At 42.6% G+C, this 25850-nt stretch overlaps 1 protein-coding gene across 2 annotated transcripts in view; it reads right to left on the reverse strand.

Moving 5' to 3' along the window:
* The window catches only part of epha6 (eph receptor A6), a 1197965-nt gene that overhangs the window by 208670 nt on the left and 963445 nt on the right, over positions 1 to 25850 (reverse strand). Inside the window, exons 6-7 of one of the 2 annotated variants that reach the window (XM_072513911.1) lie at positions 18821 to 18945; positions 15049 to 15211 (exon numbers count right to left, since the gene is read on the reverse strand). The exons of the other annotated variant lie outside the window; for it this stretch is intronic. Of the exons in view, the coding sequence (XP_072370012.1) occupies positions 15049 to 15211; positions 18821 to 18945 (288 nt within the window). The remainder of the gene's footprint in view (positions 1 to 15048; positions 15212 to 18820; positions 18946 to 25850) is intronic. 2 annotated transcript variants of the gene reach the window in all.

Raw genomic sequence — 25850 nt, forward strand, 5'->3', positions numbered from 1 at the left:
AACAATCCTCTCAAGGTCCTCACCTGTCATAGCTTCATTTCCATCAGTCACTGGCATGTTATTTGTGCCTTCCACTGTGAAAACCGACCCAAAAAACCTGTTCAGTTCCTCAGCCATTTCCTCATCTCCCATTATTAAATCTCCCTTCTCATCCTCTAAAGGACCAATATTTACCTTAGCCACTCTTTTTTGTTTTATATATTTGTAGAACTTTTACTATCTGCTTTTATATTCTGAGCAAGTTTACTCTCATAATCTATCTTACTCTCCTTTATCGCTTTTTTAGTAGCTTTCTGTTGCCCCCTAAAGATTTCCCAGTCCTCTAGTCTCCCACTAATCTTTGCTACTTTGTATGCTTTTTCCTTCAATTTGATACTCTCCCTTATTTCCTTAGATATCCACGATCGATTTTCCCTCTTTCTACCGTCCTTCCTTTTTGTTGGTATAAACCTTTGCTGAGCACTGTGAAAAATCGCTTGGAAGGTTCTCCACTGTTCCTCAATTGTTTCACCATAAAGTCTTTGCTCTTAGTCTACCTTAGCTAGTTCTTCTCTCATCCCATTGTAATCTCCTTTGTTTAAGCACAAAACACTAGTGCTTGATTTTACCTTCTCACCCTCCATCTGTATGTTAAATTCCGCCATATTGTGATCGCTCCTTCCGAGAGGATCCCTAACTATGAGATCCTAAATCAATCCTGTCTCATTACACAGGACCAGATCTAGGACCGCTTGTTCCCTCGTAAGTTCCATTACATACTGTTCTAGGAAACTATCGCGGATACATTCTATAAACTCCTCCTCAAGGCTGTCTTGACCGACCTGGTTAAACCAATCGACATGTAGATTAAAATCCCCCATGATAACTGCTGTACCATTTCTACATGCATCAGTTATTTCTTTGTTCATTGCCTGCCCCACCATAATGTTACTATTTGGTGGCCTATAGACTACTCCTATCAGTGACTTTTTCACCTTACTATTCCTGATTTCCACCCAAAGGGATTCAACCTTATCCTCCATGGCACCGATGTCATCCCTTACTGTTACCCGGATGTCATCCTTAAATAACAGAGCTACACCACCTCCCTACATCCACTCTGTCCTTCCGAATAGTTTGATACCCTCGGATATTTAACTCCCAGTCGTGACCATCCTTTAACCATGTTTCAGTAATGGCCACTAAATCATAGTAATTCACGATGATTTGCGCCATCAACTCATTTACCTTATTCCGAATACTACGAGCATTCAGGTAAAGTACACTTATGTTGGCTTTTTTACCTCTGTTCTGAATCTTAACACCTCGATCAGTAACCTCTCCTAAGTTATATTTCCTCTTAACCTTTCTCCTAATTTTCCTTGTCGTTGAACCCATATCTTCATGTAACAACCTGCCGTGTTGCTTACCATTAATGTTTTCACTTTCCGCTTTATTCCTTTTAGTATTCCTGGTCCTATTCACTGAGCTTCCCTCAGTCACTGTACCTTGTACTGTCACCCTTTTTGATTTTTGACTATGGCTTCTCTGCCTTACACTTTCCCCCTTACTGCCTTTTGTTTCTGTCCCTCTTCTGCTACTTTCCCAGCTCAGCACCTCCAAACCCCTTCCGCAGGACCAGGCATATCCCCCTAAGACTTGTTGCATTTTCTGGAATTCTATCACTGTGTAATTGGGAATGAAAGCCATGCGGAAAATGGCAGACAGGCAGATAGAAAATCCATTGACAATCGCAAGAATACAAAAGAAGGGCAATAAAGACATGTGAGAATTAAGATTTTAGGAAATCTTACAAAGAGATTTAGCAGGGCTCGTCAAATCAACCTCTTCTGCAGATGCCCATTAAAAGCAATTTCTAATACATATGAGGCAGAACAAAATTATGGAACATGTGACAGATGATATTGAAAGGGTTAAAAACCAACAGGCTCACTGCTGCATGCTGGCTGGTAAATTCTTAAAGACAGAAAACTAACGATGAGAAACCAGTTGCTTCAGCTCAGAGTCTACAGGTACAACTCAAGGACCCTTGATATATTAATTATAGAGAGGCAGAGTCACAAAGTTTGCACACAAAAATTCCATTCATCATTATGCAGCTGCAACTCGTGTGCCCTCCAGAAACACTGGACAAAGTAAAGGGAGTATGGTACATCACAGCTCAGACATATCTTTACCTTACTCATGTCTAGTAAGTTAACAGATAAGTAGAGACAAATGTGCTTGCTGATATTATAATTAAACGTACATGCCCCAAATATGATTGGTAATTATATTCATATGTTATAACTGATGCAATCCTAATTATTAGTTGTGAATGGACATAGATAACTTCTGAACAAGGTATTCTTTTGATTGTGTATGTTAATTACTTGGGAGGTAAACAAAGGTATAATTGCTCTGTATTTTCTTAGATAAGGGAGCTGGCAAACCAACTAGGGGATTCTTAGCTCCCTGCTAGAGCTGGAATAGAGTTGCTGAAGTGAAACTCTTAACTGTCGTCTGGTCAGATGGGAGTGAGGAACATGATTGTTAAATAGGTATGAAACTCCCACAACAATATCATTAGATTGTCACTATTTGATTTGCTGATGCCAACCCAAAGGATGAGTTAACACTTTACTGGCTGCTAGAAATGAAAGCCACAGGCAACTGGAAGGTTTGAGTCAGTAGGCTTAACTGTTCTGCAAATTTGCTGGATCCGTTTGGGGAAATCAGGGAATATTTGTGCAAATCTTTCTCTGAGCAGGTTAAATAACATATTAATTATGGTAGACTGTAGCTGGTGCATGGAATTAGGTGGCTCAATAGATTGGAAAGTCTTTTTATCATTCTATAGTTTTATTTGTTTCTTTTTCAAAAATATCGATAGACCTGAAAGGATCCCATTTGAATTCAATGCACTCAAATTTGCAGTCCTATACAGACTACCTGACTTCCAAATTTTCGAAAAACCTTTGTTATTTTACTATCCTTCTCTTATATAATATCTAAAACATTATAGTTAGAACATGCCACATGCCAGTTACAGATGCAAACCCAATCTGAAAACTGCTAGAATTGACCTGGAGTCTGAAAGTTACAAACATATTCTTGCTGTGTTTGTGGTGATTATCTCTTTAAGACAGTACAGCAGAAAAGCTTAGTGCTGCAAAAACTTCCTGTACCAAGTTATTCTTTATTAATAAATACTTTCTTACCCCTAACAAAGTCTGCAGTCTCTTGGCAATGCCAGAATTGTGCCACAATACATAACATAGTAGTGGTGAGGTAGGTAAAGTTGTCATAGTCCCAGATGACGATAGGCTGCTTTCCTCTTTGAGGGGGAGAGCTGACTGGTGGCGAATGCGATTTGACCTGAGGACTACCTCAGGCCGGGGTGGAGTTGGAGGGGGGGGGGGGGGGGAGGAGCGGGGGGGGGGGGGGGGGGGGTTGGCAAGGTTGAGAAGGCAGGCCTTAATGAATAATCCATGAATAACATAGTGGTGATGAGGTGGATCAACTGGATGACACAATCTATCGGTGAGTACCTGATTTAATTTAAATGGGAAAAAGGGATAACTCACCCAAGTGCCTTTTTTGGGTGATTAGACTCAGAGAGTTGGCAAGGTAGTGGCAAGCCATGAGGGACAAACAAAGAGACAAACCTGGTGTGGCCGGCAAGTTAGAAAGCTTTGGGTGACATAGGATATTAAAATAAAGTGAGATTACCCTTCAGGAGCAACAGAAGTAAACCTTGAGCTAAAAAGAAGCTAAAAACAGGACAAAATGTTTGAAGTTAAAAGAAGATTTACCCGGCTAGAAGAGAGTTGTGATCCAGATTTAAAAAGAAGAAACAGAAGACAGTCATTTCCTGCAGTTAAACAAGTTCAGAGGGTAAAAAGAGAAAAAGGGGAAGAAAAGCCTCGGGAGCTATTGCAGGTTAGGTGGGGTTACGGGGATAGGGTGGAGGCGTGGGCTTAAGTGGGGTGCTCTTTCCAAGAGCCGGTGCAGACCCAATCGGCTGAATGGCCTCCTTCTGCACTGTAAATTCTATGAAAAAAGGTCTCCTGATTAAACCAGAGCCTGCAGGAGGTTCGGGGAGGGAGATGCCTGCACTAAGGGACTTCCGGCAAGGTGGTTCTGGAGTTTTGGAAAGAAGAGAAGTCCCCCAATTTGTTTCAAAGTAGACAAAGTTAGAAAGTTTTGAAGGGAAAAAATGACCCTGATAGGAACATGCTGTGTCTCCCAGGGAGATTGACAAGATCGATATTAGAACAAAGAGAGAAGTACGGAATTTCCAGTCAGCCAGAATAAAATAAAAATGTCGAAACATTTGTGGAAGTCTGTTAACAGTAAAATAAGATAAATCACTGTCTTAAAAAGGGTGCAAGGGACCAGAAAGGGTTAAACAAAAAGTTTCCCCGTCAGGAAAAGCAGAGAGAAACGGCAGCTTTGGCAGTTAGAAAATGACACGTAATGCATTTAAACTTGTTCATCATTTAACACAAGTCACAAGAAGCAACAAAGGACAAGGGGCAGGAAATAAGAGAAGACTCCAGATAGACAGCAATTCTAAAAAGGGGGCCCATTAGCAACACAGGAGCTCATAGGAGGCAATGAAGACCTCAAAGGAGGCTATGAAGGAGCTCAGAGGAAGTAATAAGCCCTCAAGGAAGTTGCAATGCCAGACTAAGAGTAGGCAGTGAAAGACTCTCCAAAAGGAGGGCACATGGGCCGTAGAAGGATAGCACTGTTGGGACCCAGCAGAAGGGCACTGATGGCCTCCAGAAGTTTGGCTCTGAAAGACCTTAAATAACTAAATGAAGAGCTGAACGCAAACAAGACTCAGTTGCGTCCCATCATTTGCATTATAAAGAGAGGCTCCTTGAGAGTTTTAGCAATAAATTACATACAAATGATAAATCTGTAATAAGGCAGAAAATAAGACAAGCCACAGCAGAAGTTGTAAGAGCGAAGGAGAAAATAGTTGGATAAACTTCACCAAGTACAACAGCAACTAGAAAATGAGGTTAAATGAGAAGCGCACCAGCTATACCAAAGCTAAGAAACAAATAGCACTATGTGTAGAATCCGATGGGCACGAAACGCTCTTCTGACACACGGTAGGAGACAAAGAAAGATATTTATTAATATCCACGACTAAACTCCCACTCCCTGAAGGGTCACCCTCCACGGCCTGCACCCAGAATGGGATTTTTATACTGTGGATCCTTCCCTGTTAAGTGCGAAACTCTGTGCCAAATTACAGGGGGAGACCATACTCGTTATGAGTTAATGGGAATCGGATAGTGAACGCTCCCTTCCTTGCCAAGGGTTCATAACATCCCTCCCCTCACTAGTCCGGAGAAATATCCATGTTCTCCGGCTGATCCGTGGGACCCTTTGTCTATTTTGCCTGGTGTCAGAGTTCTGGCATTGAGGGGGTTGGCCCAGGAGGCGTCTACCTAATCGGTGAGCGGCGCTTCCATGCTGAGCACGAGGCTGGGCTGGTGGGGCTGGTGTTCGAGGAGGAACAGGCGCAGGTACCAACATGGATGTCGATGCCGTGGATCTGCATCTTCCTGTGGCTGATGTCGATGTCGGAGTTTGGGTCAGGATTTGACCCTTTGACCTCCTCCCTTTGACGGTTGGATGGGACGTCAGTTGCAGTTGTTGATTGTTGTTTTCATAGCTACCTCGCGTTTTGTCAATTCCTACCAGTTTATTCCATATTGTATAGAACACAAGTCTACTTTTCTGTATTATGTCTTCAATGAATATAAGCATCACAGCAACAGAAGGGAAATGTGTCAGTCTTAGTCTCAATTTTGCTTTGAGCAGAGCACACACTCACAGCTCTAATGCCTTCTAGCTTTATGTATAACTGTTTTCATATGCCTAGTCTAAATAAACAAACCCACAATGTGTTTACCCAATCCCTTATGAGAGATTAGTGTCTTGTGTCGACAGTAAAGAAGTCCAAAGTATTGTATCATTATCATGACATACCATACTTTTCTCTCTCCTTTGCAATGATTCCCATTCCATATCTTTAAAAAAAAAAAATTTTGGAGTTGCCAATTATTTTTCTTTTCCAATTAAGGGGCAATTTAGCGTGGCCAATCCACCTAACCTGCTCATCTTTGGGTTGTGGGGTGAAACCCACGAAGAAACAAGGAGAATGTGCAAACCCCACACGGACAGTGACCCAGGGCCGGGATTCGAACGAAGGTCTTCAGCGCCATAGGCAGCAGTGATAACCACTGCGTCATGTGCCGCCCTCCCATTCCATATCTTTGATTAAGGATGTGATACTGGTGTATTTCTCATGCTGATTCATGCAGAGTCATGTAGCACATCTTTGATCGCTTCAGTCTCACTTATATCTTGAATCATCTCGAGCAAAGATCCTACACACCACTTCCAATTCCCAAGATTCAGCAAACAAATCTTTGGTAAGCTATAATTCTGATAAATTTGTTGCAGTACCAAAGATACATCCTCAGAAATCCAAGATCCCTTTTGCTTTGCATGTTATCTGCTGAATGTGTACTTACCTGTTGGGCGAATTTTATTACAGAACTTAGTTTAAAAAAAAAAATTATTCTCCTTTTTCACATTTTCTCTCAAATCTGCACCCACCATCAATAAACAATAATCAGTAATGAATATAATGTCAATCCCCATATCAATAACAATGATCCCATCTTCCCACCAAACCCCAAACATTAGCCCGCATGTTAACATAAACAAATGACAAAAAGGAATCAGGAATCACCCACAGTCGCCATTAACACATACAGTCCCCCTCCTCCCAACCCTCCCAACCACCCCCACCCCAACTATTGTTCGATGTTATCCAGTTCTTGAAAGTGCATAATGAATAACGCCCATGAATTGTAGAACCCCTCCATCCTTCCCCTCAGTTCAAACTTAACCTTCTCAAGAGTCAAGAATTCCAGCAGGTTCCCCCGCCACGCCAGGACACAGATTGCTCTCCATCCCATCAGGATCTGCCTTCGGGCGATCAAGGAGGCGAAGGCTACAACATCTGCCTCCGCACCCGTTTCCAACCCTGGCTGGTCCGACACCCCGAATATGGCCTCCCGGGGGCACCACTTTAGACATGACCCTAAACACCTCCTTCCAGTAATCCTCTAGCTTTGGACAGGACCAAAACATATGAACATGATTTGCTCCCCCCCCCCCCCCCCGCCCCACTGCAATATTCACACACATCTTCAACCCTTCAAAGAATCGGCTCATCCTCGCCCTTGTGAGGTGTGCTCTATATAACACCTTCAGCTGTATCAGCCCCAACCTCGCGCACGAGGTAGAGGCGTTCACTCTCTGGAGCACCTCACACAAGAACCTCTCCTCCATACCCTCTCCCAATTCTTCCTCCCACTTTGCTTTGATCCCTTCCACTGGTGCCTTCTCCTCTCCTAAAATAGCTCTGTAAACCGCTGATACTACCCCCTTCTCCAGTCCCCCTGTCGTCAGCACCTCTTCCAGCAATGTCGAGGCCGGCTCCACCGAGAAGTTCTGTATCTCTTTCCTGGCAAAATATTACAGAACTTAGTTGTTTGTTGGTGGAACCTTTTTGTTGGTGTTGCACACAACGTAGCAATGTTTGGAGTCGAATGCCATATCCCATTGGTCCTGCTATTTATTTGCAATTCCAGAAGATAATCTTGTAGTGAATTGATATAATGTTGAGTTTTCCCTGATGTGCAGACCATGTAACTGTCTGTAAATGGCTGAACCCTGTTTTTCTAACTTGTTATGTATGAAGGTTATTTATGTGTGTCAGGAAAAGTAAGAATCCCAATACTGTTCCAAGGGACACTCCTCTTCAGGAGAGGATAATTCCGCATCAAAAACATTCTTTGTTTTCTGGCTTGGAAGTGCCAGATCCAATTTAACAATGTTCTTCCTAATTCCAAACTGGTGAAGTTTGAACAAGAGCTTTTCATCAGGTATTATGTTGGACGCTTTTGAGAAATCCAATATTGCTGTATATTTTTATCTCATTCAAGATTGGTGATCAACAAAATACTATGTCATCTAACTCTGTGTGAGCAACGCCAGAGGAAATCCTTTAGTGTTTTAAATGTTTCTCAGTGTTATCTGCTTTCTCTATGTTTAAAAATATGATGATGCGGAGATGCCGTTGTTGGACTGGGGTGAGCACAGTAAGAAGTCTTACAACATCATGTTAAAGTCCAACAAGTTTGTTTTGAATCACTAGCTTTCGGAGCACATCTCCTTCCTCACGTGAATGAAGAGGTGGGTTCCAGAAACATATATATAGACAAAGTCAATGATGCAAGACGATACTTTGAATGTGAGTCTTTGCAGGTAATTAAGTCTTTACAGGTCCAGGCGGAGCAACTGGAGAGAGGGATAATCACAGGTTAAAGAGATGTGAATTGTATCAAGCCAGGACAGTTGGTAGGATTGCGCAAGCCCAGGCCAGATGGTGGGGGGTGAATGTAATGCGACATGAACCAAGGTCCCATTTGAGGCCGTACTCATGTGTGGAACTTGGCTATATGTTTCTGCTCGGTGATTCTGCGTTGTCGCACGTCCTGAAGGCCGCCTTGGAGAACGCTTACCCGAAGATCAGAGGCTGAATGCCCTTGACTGCTGAAGTGTTCCCCGACTGGAAGGGACCATTCCTGCCTGGCATCAATCGCATTCAAACTATCATCTTGCATCATTGACTTTGTCTATATATATATGTTTCTGGAACCCACCTCTTCACTCACCTGAGGAAGGAACTGTGCTCCGAAAGCTAGTGATTCGAAACAAACCTGTTGGACTTAATCTGGTGTTGTAAGACTTCTTACCAAAAATACAATATATCACAAGTACAATCACAAGTTGCATTATTGATATTATAGGGGCTGGTTTAGCACAGTGGGATAAACAGCTGGCTTGTAATGCAGAACAATGCCAGCAGTGCGGGTTAAATTCTCGTACCGGCCTCCCCGAACAGGTGCCAGAATGTGGTGACTAGGGGCTTTTCACAATAACTTAATTGAAGCCTACTTGTGACAATAAATGATTATTATTATAGTTCAAGAAATATTACATAATTGCATTTGTAAATGGTCAGAGTAAAGCAAAGCTACCACTATAATATCCACTACTATGTGTACATTTATTTCCTCCTCTGTATGTTTTCAGACTATAGATCTGAACTAAGGAGTTACAGTAACATGTCACGGGTCCAACAGAAGGTGGAGGAAAAGCAGCGACATATCAGCATGTTGAACCGTGTTAGTCGTAACTTAGCATCCCTTCAGGTGTCATATGGATATATCTGACATGCGTGTGAGATAAATATGTTGCAAGATTAGGATTAAATAAAGTCTAACTCATTGAGGATTCCATTGTGTAACATGCAAGATTATGTGTATGCAAGGATTTCTTTTGGAAGTTATTAACACGAGACCTGAGGGGCAGGAAAGCTTCAGCTTCCTCCAGTTCCTGCTAATTGCTATTCAACATTAATGTTAAGATTTAATGAACAATGTAGGACTGTTTTTGTGAAGGAATATACATAATTAGGTGGAATATGGATAATTAGTTCGGTAGAATTCAGGTATAATTAGCACATTACATTTCAGGAATAAAGATTTCCTTAATACAAATGATTTAAAGCAGGAAAGCATTAAGTTTCACTCAGACCTTTGCACATGCAGGGTGTCTGAATTGGGGAATAATTAAGGTTAAAGAATGAAATTGGAATAAAATAACATTTAAAAAGGGGAGTTGATAAGGGTAGCTGTCTGAAGGGATTTTGATACGTGAAGTAGCATATCAGGTGGCACGGTGGCACAGTGGTTAGCACTGCTGCCTCACAGCTCCATGGTACCAGGTTCAATTCTGGCCTCAGCTGACTGTGTGGAGTTTGCACTTTCTCCCCGTGTCTGTGTGGGTTTCCTCCGGGTGCTCCGGTTTCCTTCTACTGTCTTAAGATGTGCAGGTTAGGTGGATTGGCCAAAAAAGGTTGGGTGTCGTTACTGGGTAGGGTGGAGGCGTGGGCTTAAGGTGGGTGCTCTTTCCAAGGGCTGGTGCAGACATGATGAGCCGAATGGCCTCCTTCTGCACTGTAAATTCTATACCTACATTTGCAAAATATGAGCTAATCAAATTAGAAACTGTAGAAAGATAGAAACAACACCACTGAATACTGGGAAGTATTGAAAACCTCAATCAATGCTTCTCAAGGTTAAAGGTGCCAAATGCATAGTCATATACATATCCTTTTCATTGAAGGTAAGTATCTTGCTGTTTGGGATTTAAGGTAGTACTTCAGATTTTGATGGATATTCTTAGATATTTTGACTGTGACTTTGTCGAGGTTTAACTTTTGGATTCTATATTAAACCTAAGGTTATGTTTTCCATTCTTTTACATCTTTAATGCTGCAATGTACTTAGCTTCTTGATGTGTATTGCCTGTTCGGTTATTTAATCATTTTTTAGATAAGCTCATAAAATATATCATCTTGTGTAATATTCCGTATACAATTCCAAGAGCCCTTCTTTGTACAATCCTAAATGGCAAGATACATTATTGAAGAGAGATCTCCGGATACTTATAATATCCGGGATATTTCTAACTGAGCTGATGCTAATTAAAGATGGTTATCTGAAAGAAGGTAATTTTTTCGCTGACTCCTCTCCTTAAGGAACACACAGATCAGTTCTTTAGACCAAAACAAGTGTTCGTAAGAGCTGGCTACCTTGAACTTGAGTGGGAGTAATTATCAGGAGAGTGCTCTCGATCCAGAATAACCCAACAGGGATTAAGATTACAATCTACTTAACTTTTGACTTTCACAGAGAATTTTAGTATCTCCACATGTTCATTCGAATTTTAATGACAGGAAAACTGCATGTCCTATTTATACATATTAAGTACTTATGCTTTTTTTCAATTTTTTTCCCTTTTGGGCAAACTGATTGGGCATTAAGTTGGATAATTCAAATTTGTGCTCCCTTCATATTTGAATGATCTGTGCCCAGCCAGCAACACCTGGATGCAATAGCAGGGAGCCAATATTGTGAGCAGCTAGCATCACTTAAAGGAAGCATGTACTGTTTTGGATAAACCAGCATTTCTTTCAAGGGAGGTGTACTGCAGCTGGAGCAGGTGTTAGGAGTCATGGTTGAATAGAATTTGGTTTGGGAAAGAGTGAAGGATGGCAAAGCAGGAGAAAGCCTGTGCCTCGCTATCTTTGAACACTTCACTGGAGATCTTGGTAGAGGGGATGAAAAACAGGAGGTCTTGTATTCTCCGGGAGACAAGAGCCCGAGGCCTTGCAGACACATGGTTAAAAGGCAGTGGGAGCAGAGATCGCTAGAGGTCATGGCCAGGAGTCAAGCCCCTGGGTTTAGTGGTGTGTCTACAAACCCGAAGCTCCATGGCCATCGGGATTCTCTGTTGCGCCGGCAGCGCACCCACGCTGGGGGATTTCCCAATGGCGTGAGGCTGCCCACAATGGGAAATTCCATTAGCCGGCTAGCAGTGTTACAGACAGAAGAGAGGCGGGCAACCCATAATTAATTCCTCAGACCACATGTCAGAGGGTGTTTTGAATTATTTGTAAAGTGTGCAATGGCGTGTTTTCCCAAACTCGGTTTGTGTAATTCAATTTATCAATAACCCACAGCAAAGTCACAATATGATTAGTGTATTTCAATGCTAAGCCCATGGAAAGGGTGTTTACAACTGCATAACATGCACATGCACACATATACATGCCCACACAGGTGCACACACATGGTAAAGGGGGGTGGGGATGGATATAAGAAGGAGTTTTACAACAGTACTAGAACCACAGGAATGGAAATCAATTGATGTGATTTCCAGAATCCCAAGTCAGGGTCCAATGAGGAATTATTTCATATCGGAAAGAAGGCTTTACAGATAATGCTAATACCACAAAATAAAATAGGTACACAGACTGGATCCGTTCTGCAGGCAATGGCAGGAATTTCTTTTCCCAGAGCTCTGCTTCTTAGTGGTTCACCAGTTGGATGTTAAACAGCAGAGTGTTTGTCTAAAGTTGTAATATAATAACTATCCAAAAGGCCACAGGCTTGGGTCATGTCAAATGTTATATAAATGGTTAATTGCATCTTAACAATAAAATTCTGTGCATCTGGCCAGAATTCCATTGTTCCTCATTAGGAGAGGGGCAGATGATTATTAGCATCTCTTCCAGTATAGTGACTCTTGATCTCTCTCCTGTGTGGTAGTTCCAGTTGGGTGACCCAGTTCAAAGTTTTGAACTTGCCGTGTTGGATTTCTTTCCATGTTGTACGAAGCCAACACATGGAAGAGATGCACGAATGGAATTTGCAAGTGTCAGTTGTGGACCTTTGTATACAAAATGACATGGTTGTTTTAAAATTTGGTTTGGAATGCTTATTTCATAGAACTCATAGAATCATAGAACTTACAGTGCAGGAGGAAGCCATTTGGCCCATCGAGTCTGCACCGGCCTTTACAAAGAGCACCCTACTCAAGCCCACATATCTACTCTAACCCTGTAACCCTGTAACCACAACTTAACCTTTTTGGACACTAAGAGCAATTTAGCATGGCCACTCCACCTAACCCGCACATCTTTGGACTGTGGGAGGAAACCGGAGCACCTCAGATCAGAGTGGCCTATACAACAGACACATCGTTTCCCCTGGTAGTGGTCAGCTCTATGGCTTTTCATGTATATATGCCTGCAGACCTGTGCATAGGTTGCAGTTCAGATTCAGCTGCCCTAGTCACCCAATAGTGACTCCTTCCTTTTCCATGTGTCTCAAGTGCAAATAGCACAGCAGATTTCTACAGAATGAAGAAACCCTGACAGCTGGATACCAGTCTTTGATCTGCCTGTTCTGCTACATTGGTCGACCACAAACTGGACGGTGGAGGGTGGAATGCTTTTTGGTTTTGATTTTGGTATAGGGCAAAGTTGACATGCAGAGCTTGCAAAGCAATATGCGTGCAGTGAATGACAACCCTGTTACATGGAGAGTCTGCTCTCTCCACAATGCCATGTGCTTGTTCTGCCGACTCCTAGCTGGCAAGAAAGAATTACATTTAGTTGGCTTGCAACTTTAGTCAGCTTCCCAATGGGAAGGAGCCAAATGTATTACTACAATCACTGGCAATGTAGACCTTGCTCTGCTGTTACAGTTATTTCTCGAGCAGGTGGCAGATTTCAGTGACAAAATCCTTAGAGAAAGGCAGGCATCTGACTCTGTTCTTTGTGAAGGTTCAGGTAAAAGCGCTCCCTGAATGCTTCCTGCTCACGGTCCTTTATCCATTTCTTTCTCATTCCTCTTCCAGCAGCTTGTCCTGCTCTTTGTAGCATCTATTCATTCTCCTTTCCTTTTAGGTATTCAAGGGGACTACCTAAAGATGTGCTATGTCTGGGAGCAGCTGCTTTGTGCAGATGCCTTGAAGTCAGCAAAACCCCTTCAGCTCCTGCCACAACACTCCCTGTAGACCTTTGCAACAAGCCACTATACGAAACATCAAACTCTCATAGAATTGCAAAACAACCGAAAGAAATCAATCAGCAGCTAACCTGAAGGGAGTCGATGATCTCCTTAAAGAGTACCGGTCAAGTGTGTCTCCTGCTGCCGAATGCATATTCAGATGTGCAAGGTGATAATCTGATGTCATACAGTTTTATATGGAGAAGGGACTAGCCTGATCTGATTGACTGTTATGGAGGTATGTACATTCTGTTATTGACGGTAGATCAGCATTGCTGAAGCATGCTGCTAAAGATGCTGTACGATATAGCTTGAACTGTACTTTTATCATTGTCTGTATATTTAAAGAGATTGTATCCCAGTTACTACAAATTCTATCTAGTCCCAATCCATAAGCATAAAATTCTTTACAACATTGGACATCAGCATTATAAAAACATCCTGCAAAGAAAGAAAGGGCATTAGCTGGAGCATTGTGCTCCAAAATAACACTGCTGCCGTGTGATTGACATCATGATTTGCCTGCTCTGAACATTTCTGGTATACATTCACTGCACACTCACTAATGTCTGCATCAATATGCGGTCAGGTGAGACTTGTCCCACGAGTGCACGCTGCTTGCCCCACAGATATCATTTTGGAACCCTAAGGGCACTTGCCATTTCCAAAAGCGCATCCTAATTTCGCACTCATTTTTGCTCAATTTTCAAGTTTTGATGGACTAGTCCATGAGAGAAAATGCAAAAGCTTCCATTTTTGACTGTTTCAGATTGTATTGGATTCTAAAGAAAAGACAACAGACAGATCAGCTGGCAAGTAGCAAAACCTCTGTTTCATCATCTTACAAAAGGGGTATTCGGGAACAAAGTTCAGTTGCCAACCTCTCTCGCATGACACACTTTTCCTGGCACACAGCACAACAATTAAGGAGAAATGCTTTCCCTTTAACCAGCCTATTAAAGAAAGGGAATGCAAGTTAGGGTAACACAAAATTGTAAAGCGCCAAATGACATTGTGCATGTGCATGGCAATTGTGAGCTTTGCTATCACTTTATCTGTGCAATATAAGTCAATTGCAATATGTTATGCTTACATGCTGACATGTTTAAAGCATGTCATTTTTTAATGAGCTTGAATTCTCGAGGTAAGTTCTGTCGCAAACCATTAGCTGAATTAACCATGAAAACTTAGCTAGAATTACTTGCTATCATTTGGACACCAATTTGATGATTATAATCTGCCAGTGACGTATGGGGTTTGAAGCAGTCAGAAAAATAAGATTTGTTTTCAATCTGTTAAGTATGTAACATGGGCATCAAACACGATATACTGTCATAGTACATTATGGGAAAAGAACTGTTACATTATAATGAATTATCTCAAGAAGAACTAAAGAGGTTTTGCTAAACTTTTGTTAATGAGTTTACAGATTGTAAAAACAAACACAGTTATACTATGAAGAAGACCAAAGCAAGCATGTAACAATGCGTCCAAATGTAAAAGAAATCACAAATAAATGTTATGGGCAACAATCCAGTTAACCTACATTCATCTCCGGTTTCAAACTCAAACTTCTGACTGTAACTGCCATATCCAGCTGCAGTCCGGGCACGGATCTGAAATACATATTTCGTAGCATGCTTCAGTCCATTAATGATTACACTGGAAGATTTGGACCTCGTAGAGGAGTAGCTGAGTTGTTCATGTTCCTGCATGAAATTAAGGATAAATTACATGAAGATCAAAATAAAACCCGATGCTAATTAAATGGTTGTACCAAGTCTAACATGTCGGCCCTCACCTCCTCCCAATCCATTGAAATGAAAACACATTTGCTTTGTTTTTGTGTAAATTTATTTGAATGCATTTTCTGTTTCTTAAGTTGAGGAATGTCAGCACTGGAGAATAGGCAATTTGTTTTCCAATGCCAATAGCCATTAGTTCCAGTTATAACACAGAATACACATAAAGCACCTTCTGTATATTCTCAGCAGTGAGGGAAAGTGTTTCCTCAGTGCTGGGTCCAACGACATTGCTAAAACAGAAACTTTCCCCAATATGTCTTGAAGAGCCTCAGAAAACTCGTCATCCTTGGGTCCTCTCTTAGTGATAATGACCATTTAGTGAATTGAACTTGATGCTAAAAGTGTCTGCAGCTTTGTACTGTTGGTTCTCACAGATAAAAACATGCAGAGAGGATGAACATTTTTTTTTAAACCTTAGAATCCATGTCCATTAGGTAGCGAAGGCACTGATCTCATCTATGTGAGTGAGTTAAGTTCAAATTCAAGTTACAGGAATGATGGAATGCTGCTCAAATCCAATATGCAATCCAGTTGCCAACAGTAATTAATTTGAATGGAATCTGCAACTATTTTTAATTGAATCTGATAAAATATTAATGATCTTTGATATCAAAATCAGTCATAATCATGAATGAAAGAAATGGTTTTACTCAAGTACAGTTTTTGTTGGTTAATTTAGTGAGACAGAATGCAGTAATATGCTTCACAAAAAGTCCTTTCAAGACTGGTCAGCAAGAACATCCGAAACAGCAACAGGTGCCGGACACACTCGAGACTGCTCCACTATTCAATAAGGTCATGGTTGAGCTTGAACTTCATGAGCCATTACAGAGGCCATGTAAGTAAATACTTTGTCTATCATACGTATTTTGCATCTATAAAAAGATAATGTATTTTGACTGTCCAGTGTGGATGTTCAACAGCAACTCCTGACTTCTCTCATTATAAAATAATAAGGAGTTGGGTCTGAGGTGATGAGACTGGAAGCCAACTGCAAATCTTAGACATCATTTGAAGCTTAAGACTACATTACCACCTTGGCCTCACTCCTCTGTAACTACTGTCATAAACGCAGCGAGAATAATTTTTTAAACTTGCGTTGAGCTGCGGCAGTTGGAGTGTATCCTGCCAGCTGAACAGAAAGTTAGGAGAAATGACACACATACAAAATGAGATTGCTGGATAGCTTTCAAATATCTACTCTTTCCATCACTGCCAATGGATGCGCCATATTTCCCTGTTTTGTGCCTCCTGGAATACCCACAGCTGGAATAGAGTAGCTGATTCTTCAATTTTTGAATGTTTTATTTAATTGGGGCCTGGGTAGCTAAATAATGGATATAGTTATTTTTATTGCATCTCAACAAGGGCTCTGTCCCAAAGTGTCTCTTCTCCCGTTGTTCTGCATGATTGAACTGGCCAGCTATTGGTGAACTAAAGAACTTTCTATGCATGTTATCTGTTTTTCTGGTATTCTTCGGAAGCAGTCTTCATTCCAATTCTCCAGAATTGCAATTCAGATCATAAGACTTTCTTTTCTCGTTTAACATGGCCAGGGAGTGGAAAAGTTCTGAACTGGCTATTGAACTTTGAATGAATTAGAACGACCAATCTGTTGATGAATATCATTTTGATTGCAACCTTCTGTGATATAGTGGTATACGGTAGCAGGTAAAGTTGCCATAGTTCCAGATGACCATAGGCTGCCTTCCCCTTTGTGGGGAATAGAGCTGACTAGCGGTAATTTAACCTGAGGATCATCACACCATACACCACAGGTGAGGGGCAAGGTTGAGAAGGCGGAGCCTTCATGAATAACCTCAGTTGATGCATCTGCTGACCTTGTTCTGCATCACAAACCAGCTGTCTAGTCCACTGTGTGTCCGGTAGCATTCTATGCCTGATAGGTTGTTGTATTCCTGGTGGACCTCCCTTGGTATAGTTCATTCTAAATTGGATGATATGCTGTTTTATAATGACCTGTAGCATATAATGCGTTATTCTGCTGTTAAAAAGGGGTTTAATCAGTCCAGTCACTTTCAGACAACAAGATCTAACATCTGCGAATGTGAGACCTAATTAGATGTTAATTGTTGTTGAGGGAAGGATATGAATTGGCAGGTGCAGTAAATCAAGTTTCAGGAAATGGATGACTTTCCTTTTCTTTTTTAATACATTTAGAACTTTAAAGGATGATGGGTAAAGTGCAGCAGATGTTATTGATTTAAACAACAGCAGAGGCCCTCCTGTTGCAGTACTCATGGTCAACAGGCTGATAAATAATTTTAAAGAACAGGGTCATTACACTGTCCTGATATTAATCGGCAGCAGATTATAACCAAGTTGGTCTCTTCTGATGCCACAATGTATAATTCCTGTTTTTTCAATTTGATGCACCTTATATTTTGGTAGCTGTCATGCCACGTGTGTCCTGTTTGAAGGCAGGTACTTGGCTCGTTATCTCTGATGCTCATACCATCTGTTTTCTTGGTAGTCTTTTGACGGTAGTGGTTTGTTTCTACCCTCATGCATAGAGCAAAGTGGCAGGTCGCTGGTCCACCTCAGCGGGAATGGGAATCAAACCTGTACTTTTGGCATTGTTCTGAATTGCATCCAGCGAACCATCCAGCTGGTTGAGCTAACCAGACCCTTACTCTGCCAGATACTTGGATCAGTTAATAGCCCTACCAGCTTTCCTTTTTATATAACCACTGGAGTCTATTAGAATGTATTTTGTGTGCAGAAAGATGTTTCCTTAATGCAAAGAATGGCTTTTTTTCTCATTGAGTTTTTTGAAACCATAACTCAAATGTGCATGTGTACAACAACAACAACTTGCATTTGCATAGCACCGATGTAATGAAACATCCCCAAGGCACTTCACAGGAAATAAAGGGGGTTGGGGAGGTTATGGGGGTGGTTGGGGAGGTTATGGGGGTGGTTGGGGAGCTTGGGGCCATGGCAGTTGGAGGCACAGCTACCAATGGTGGGGTGATTAAAGTCAGGGATGCTCAAAGGACCAGAATTAGGAAAGTGTAGATGTCTCAGCTGGAGAAGATTACAGAGAAAGAGAGGGGCCAAGTCATGTGGGGCATTTAAAAACATTTTCTCTCAGTAAACGTGCTTCTTCACCGAAAGCATAGACTGATGAACTTAACTTTGTAATTGTGTGTGAGGATTTACTTTCTGAAGCTTTGATAAAATGTCAAAGGAGCATAAGGATGAACATTACACCTTTATGTTGTGATTTAATATTGAATTTATCACCAGCAACAACCTGCATTGGGACGTCCAATCACATCAACAGAAAACCAGGCACAGTTATTTTATGTTCCATTTCCTTTAGAATGTTAACTGAGAAGCATATATTTCAATTAATTTAAACATTGTGCAAAATTATTACCCAGTTCTTTAAACTTTATGCGGCTTCATTGTGAGGTTGTCAATTTTGTAAGCGTGTAATGTCTCAGGAACTAAGTATTCTGTACAGTGACATTTTCAATGGGTCCTTACTTTTTCATAGTACTTTATCTCGTAGTCCAGAATGATTCCATTTGGATGCTCAGGCTCCTGCCATGACAGACCAATACTGTTCTGGGATGCCCAATCTTTCCTCAGAAACCCAATCAGAGAGGGAGCTGAAAGGACAAAAGGTTCTGTAAAAATATTCATAGGGAAAACCAGCTCAAGTGAAACTTTGGCTTTTGGATCAGTTTAGCAGCAGTTGTCAGTGTGCTATAATGCAACATGTTATTGTGGTTATTTCAATTTCACAGGTGGATACCCTCAGTCTCTCCTGTTACCACTGCTGTTGAATGTCGCTGCCTTCTGTGTTTGACCAATAACCCCTCTGACTCCAGTTTCTTCAATGAATCTCAGTGATTTATTGACAACTGGTCACAAACTGTGCAGAAATTCTAATGTGGCACTATTTACTTGATTGTGCTTAATGGGAGGCATGACCAACAACAGTTGTTTTATTTTCTCTAATATAGACTTGGTGTGCAGCTCTGCCAAAGGTACTACCACAATTATTTCTAAACCAGAGGAAACATCCATAGTAAAGCCAAGATGAACATTTATGCCACCTAATTTGTAATTTAAGAAATCATTTTTGGGATGTAGATGTTGCAAAAGTGGACGACATTTTATTGTCCATTACTAATTGCCCTGTGAGAGTGGTGATGACTCTTCTTCTTAAACTGCTGGTGGCGATTTGATACAACTGAGTGACTTCCTGGGTCGCTTCAGAGGGCAACTAAGAGGGTAACCACATTGGTGTGGTTAGAGAATGACATAAAGGCCAGACTTGGTTAGAACAACGGGCTCCCATCCTCAAAAGGACATTAGTGAACCAGATGTGCTTCTACAACAATTCACCAGCTTCATGCATTATTTTACTCGTACCAGTACGCACCCCCCCCCCCCCCCCCCCAGCACCTCCTCCCCCCCCCCCCCAACCTTGTGCATCTACCCCTGGCTCCCACCCCCACCGATTTATAAAACTAAAACTAAATTCTGATTCTCAATCTCTTGGCAATTGAACTTGCATTCCCTGGATATTAACAGTCTAATACCACAAGAACTTCCATTCAAATACATGCCCAAAGTAATCTTTGATGTGCTTCTGATCGAAAAGAGTTAATGTGAGGATCACATCTGTGTAATTTGTAAGAAGGAAAATTGAAGTTGTGAGTTGGTTACTGCAGTTCCCCAGTTGCATGTACAGAAAATAATGATTACTGCGTTGGTTCACATTTCATTGTCCATTACCAATTGCCCTGTGAGAGCGGTGGTGGCTCTTCTTCTTGAACTGCTGGTAGGGATTTGATACAACTGAGTGCCTTACTGGGTCGCTTCAGAGGGCAACTAAGAGGGAACCACACAGGCATGGGACGAGAATGACATAAAGGCCAGACCTGGTAAGAACAACAGGCTCCCATGGAAATAATAATTACTACATTGGCTCAGCAGGTGCGTAGAAGACTGCATACCAAAGAAGGTCGTACGTACGTTCCCCAACCAAAAACCATGGTTTAATTGGGAGATTCACTCCCTACTGAAGGCCAGGTCTGAGTTGTTCAAGACAGGCGACCCTGATCTATACAAGAAATCCAGGTACGACCTCGGCAAAGTCATTAGGGATGCCAGGAGACAATATCAGACTAAGTTAGAGTCACAGACTAACGTCTAACTCTGATTGGTTGTGGCAAGGCTTAAATAACACAATGGGCTAAAAGCGAAGCCGAGCAGAATCTCTGGCAGCAGTGCACCCCTCCCCGATGACCTCAATGCATTCTATGCTCGGTTCCAGCAGGAAACCATCAAACCGTTGTCAACTGCCCCAGCAGCCTCGGACACACCCATACCCACCGTCACAGCTTCCGAAGTCAGATCGCCCTTTCTGAAAGTGAACCCTCGGAAGGCGACGGGGTCCTGACGGGATCCCTGGTCGTGCACTCAGATCCTGCGTGGACCAACTGGTGGATGTGTTTGTGTGTATCTTCAACCTCTCCCCGCTCCGTTCCGAGATTCCCACGTGCTTCAAGAAGGCCACCATAATACACGGTGCCAAAGACAAACCAGGCAATGTGCCTCAATGACTACCATCCAGTGGCCTTGATATCGATCATTCTGAAGTGGTTTGAGAGGTTGGTCATGAGACACATCAACTCCATACTCCCAGAATGCCTTGATCCACTGCAATTCACATACCGCCACAACCGGTCCACAGCAGACGCCATCTCCCTGGCTCTACACTTATCACTGGAGCATCTCGACAACAGGGACTCCTATGTCAGACTCCTATTTATTGACTACAGCTCTACCTTCAACACCATAATCCCAGCCAAGCTCATAACAAAGCTCCAAAATTTAGGACGTGGCTCCTCCCTCTGCAACTGGATCCTCGACTTCCTGACCCATAAACCACAATCAGTAAGGATAAACAACAAAACCTACTCCACAATAGTCCTCAATATCGCGGCCCCTCAGGGCTGTGTACTTACCCCCCTACCTTACTCCTTATGCACACACGACTGTGTACAAAATTTGGCTCCAATGCCATCTACAAGTTTGCTGGTGACACGACCGTAGTCGGTCTGATCTCGAACAACGATGAGTCAGAATACAGGAGGGAGATAGAAAACCTAGTGGAGTAATATGACAACAATCTCTCCTTCATTGTCAGCAAAACCAAAGAGCTGGTCATTGACTTCAGGAAGCAAAGTATCGTACACACCCCTGACTGCATCAACGGGACCAAGGTGGAAATGGTTGACAGCATCAAATTCTTAGGAGTGCACATCACCAACAATCTGTCCCGGTCCACCCACATCGATGCTACGACCAAGAAAGCACAACAGCACCTATATTTCCTTAGAAAACTAAGGGAATTTTGCATGTCCACATTGACTCTTACTAATTTATACAAATGCACTGTAGAAAGCATCCGATCTGTCTGCATCACAGCCTGGTATGGCAACTGCTCAGCCCAACACGTAAGAAACTACAGAGAGTCATGAACACAGCCCAGTCCATCACACAAAGCTGCCACCCATCCATTGACTCTGTCTACACCTCCCACTGCCTTGGCAAAGCGGGAAGCATAATCAATGACCCCTCACACCTGGGTTATTCACTCTTCCAACTTCTTCCATCGGGCAGGAGATACAAAAGTCTGAGAACATGCACTAACAGGTTTAAAAACAGCTTCTTCCCCGCTGTTACCAGACTCCTGAATGGCTTTCTTATCTCCACACATATCTTCTACTGAGCAGTACTGCACTCCATATGCTCACCCATTGTCTGTGCCTATGTAATTACATTGTGTATCTATGTATGTCCTATGTTTTTTTCATGTATGGAATGATCTTTCTGGACTCTAAGCAGAACAACACTTTTCACTGTACCTCGGTACACGTGACAATAAAACAAATCCAATCCAAACATACCCATTGTCAAAATGCTTTGCATTGCTTTCTGTGGCAATATTCAGGAATTGCTTAGAAATAATTTCACCTCACTTTTTTGTGCATCTCTACCGCCATCTCATCCTCTATGCATCTGGAGGAGAAGACATTCGGAATATTGGAGCAAATTGACACCTGTGCATTCTATGTCGCAATGAATAGCTATTAGGAGGTGTAAAATGGCTGTTTCTGACAAATGTTCCTCAAATCTTTCTTACCCGCCAGAAATAGAATGTTTGTACTTTTGACATATCAGTTGGCAAAACTCACCCATTGAGGGGAATCAAATTGTCAAGGCAGTCAGAGCAATCATTCAAACCCAGGCATCTGAGTTGAATGCCAATGTTCTAGCATTAGTTGCCAAGTCAGAATTATTCACACTTTTTATGTGGAGAAACCCCAAAGATAGTCAAGACGGTTTTAATGAAAGGTAGAACTTTAAATGAGTTGATCTAAACAACTGAGATTGCTTGTTTGTCTCAGTGGTGAACAACCCATATTAACGGGCAGCACCTGTGTTGTCAGTATAGAATCAGAAAAGGAGGAGAAGCAATATAAACTAAATGATACAAAGCAAAGGCACACTTTTGAACAGGTATAGGGAATTATAGAATCATAGAATTTACAGTGCAGAAGGAAGCCATTCAGCCCATCGAGTCTGCACCAGCCCTTGGAAAGAGCACTCTACTTAAGCCCACGCCTCCACCCTATCCCCGTAACCCAGTAACCCCACCAAACCTTGTTGGACAGTAAGGGCAATTTATCATGACCAATCCACCTAACCTGCACATCTTAGGACTGTGGGAGGAAACCGGAGCACCCGGAGGAAATCCATGCAGATACAGGGAGAACGTGCAGACACCGCACAGACAGTAACTCAAGCCGGGAATCGAACCTGGGACCCTGGAGCTGTGAAGTAACTCTGCTAACCACTGTACTACCGTACTGCCTTTAACGTCTATTTATGCAAATCTTTGAGAGTGACAGGGCAAGTTGAGAAGACCAGGATCCCATATGCTTTTTTTATTAGGTAAATAGATTACAAAAATTTCAACATAACACTGACTACCTTGACTACCGTATTGTGTTAAAATCTGGATAACACACTTTTGGAAGAATTTCAAGTCCATACAGATGGCAGAGAAAACATGATTTGAATGGTACAAGCGATGTGAGACTTCAATTATGTGGAGACTGGAGAACCCTAGGTTATGAAGGAGACAATGTGAAGAAGGTATTTGAGAGATGTGTTCAAAATCATCCAACGGTTTTGATCAAGTAAATAGGGAGAAACTGTTTCCAGTTGGTCAGCTGAGGACACAGATTTAAGGTGATTAGCAAAAGAACGAGAGACAGCATAGAATCACAGAATCCCTACAGTGAAGAAGGAGGCCAGTCGGCCCATTGAGTCTACACTGACCCTCTGAAAGAGCACCCTATCTAGGCCCACTCCCCCACCCTATCCCCATAACCCCACCTAACCTGCACTAAGGGGCAATTTTAGCATGGCTATCCCACCTAACCTGCACACCTTTGGACAGTGGGAGGAAACTGGAGCACCCGGAGGGATCCTATGCAGACCTAGGGAGAACATGCAAACCAAGGCTGCAATCAAACCTGGGTCTCTGGTGCTGTGAGTCAGCAGTGCTAACCACTGTGCTACCGTGCCGCCCCAAAAATGAGGGATTTTTTTTACACAGTGACATGTGATCTGGAAAATGCTGCCTGATACAGTGCAAACAGAGTAATGTAATATTCAAGAAGAAACTTGGATAAGTACTTCAAGAAAACGATTGATAAGGGTATGGTCCAATAGTAGAGAAGTGAAATTAATTGGATAGCTTTACCAAAGAGCTGGCACAGAGACAATGGCCTCCTTCTGAGTTGTATTGTTCAATCAGCATACCCTGTATTGTGATAACAACCATTATGCAAACAATAAGTGGCTTTGAGATGTTATATGCATGTTAGCATTTGCTGGAGAAAAGCTGCTTAAATTCTTCCAACAGTACCTGAAGACGAAGTGCGTCAAAATGCCCTGACTAATAATTGGACATAATGGTTGTAAAATTATGGATAGAAGGGAATTATCTGGACAGCACTGATACTTACTTGCTAATCCTCAACTTGAAATGTTTTAAGCTTGCTGTTTCCTGGCAGTTTGAGCTGATAAATATCAGCAAAGGATTTAAACTTCCTGTGTGGTGCTGAGACAAATCTAATGATGTACCATTTCTGGCTACACATGGCTGTGTCAGGCATTTGTAACCTTTCAATCTTCTCAACCGCTGATTTAGGCAGGTGCTAACCCGTTGGTTGAAAGGGTACAGCTACTCCACGCCAACCCGCAGTACGCCTACATAGCGTACCCCGGCGGCCGCCAAGATACTGTCTCCCTCAGGGACCTGGCACCAGCTGGTTCCACACACACACACCCCTCCAGCCCGGCGCCACCCTCCCCTTCCCCAGCACACCCCACCGCAGCCCCCACCCCAGGACAATCCGTCCTCCCCCTGCCCATGCCCGAGGATGACGAGGATTGCTTCATGCTCCTGGAGTCACCGAGGACCAGACCGACACCGGAATCGCCGCCACCTCTGCAGCGCTCCCAACGGCAGATCAAGGCTCCGGACCGACTGAACCTGTAACTTGATTGGGACTCCATTTTTCTCTGTAGTTAAAACATGTACTTGTATATAGTCCTCCACCACCCCCGCCAGACTCAATTTTAACAGGGGGTGAATGTGGTAGTCACCACTGATGTATATATTAGGTGATTTGTGGTAAGGCCCTGTACTACAGGTACGGGGGTAGTACCCTGCCTGCTGGCTCTGCCCAGTAGGCGGAGTGTAAATATGTGTGCTCCCCAAACAGCAGCCATTTCGCCAGCTGTTGTAGGATGCCACACATCTTCGTGTAATAAAGCCTCAGTTGCATTCAACTCTCGTCTTTGTGTAATTGATTGTGCATTAGGGAGAAAGTGTGTGTGTGAGGGGGATTGATACAATGTAGGGGTGGAACTGTGTGTGTGTGGAATTGATACAGTGTAGGAGAGGAGGTCTGTGTATGTGATTGATACAGTGTCAGAGAGGAGATGTTTGTGGGATTGATATTGTGTAGCGGAGGTGGTTTGTGTGTGGGATTGTATCAGTGTAGGAGAGGAGGTCTGTGTGTGAGATTGATGCAGTGCAGGGGAGGAGGTGTGTGTGTGTGGTATTGATACGGTGTCGGGGAGATTGTGTGTGTGTGGGATTGATACAGTGTAGGAGAGGAGGTGCCTGCGTGGGATTGAAAAAGTGTTGGGGAGGTGTGTGTGTGGGATTGATACAGTGTAGGGGAGGAGGTGTGTGTGTGGGATTGAAAGAGTGTAGGGGAGGCGATGTGTGTTTGTGTGAGATTGTTTGACCCACCATGTGTCTTGTCTCAAACACAGTTTCACTTGTGGGTTGCATAAGCTTTCCTGGTGTGATTTCCGAGCAGTGGATGTGCGTTTCTTCTCTGGCCATGCTGTTTCTGCTATATTTTTGTCCTTCAGCAATTCAAAAGTTGAACAGTGATTTCATTGAACCAAT

Source organism: Scyliorhinus torazame, chromosome 8, assembly GCF_047496885.1.
Source record: "Scyliorhinus torazame isolate Kashiwa2021f chromosome 8, sScyTor2.1, whole genome shotgun sequence".
NCBI lineage: Eukaryota > Metazoa > Chordata > Chondrichthyes > Carcharhiniformes > Scyliorhinidae > Scyliorhinus > Scyliorhinus torazame.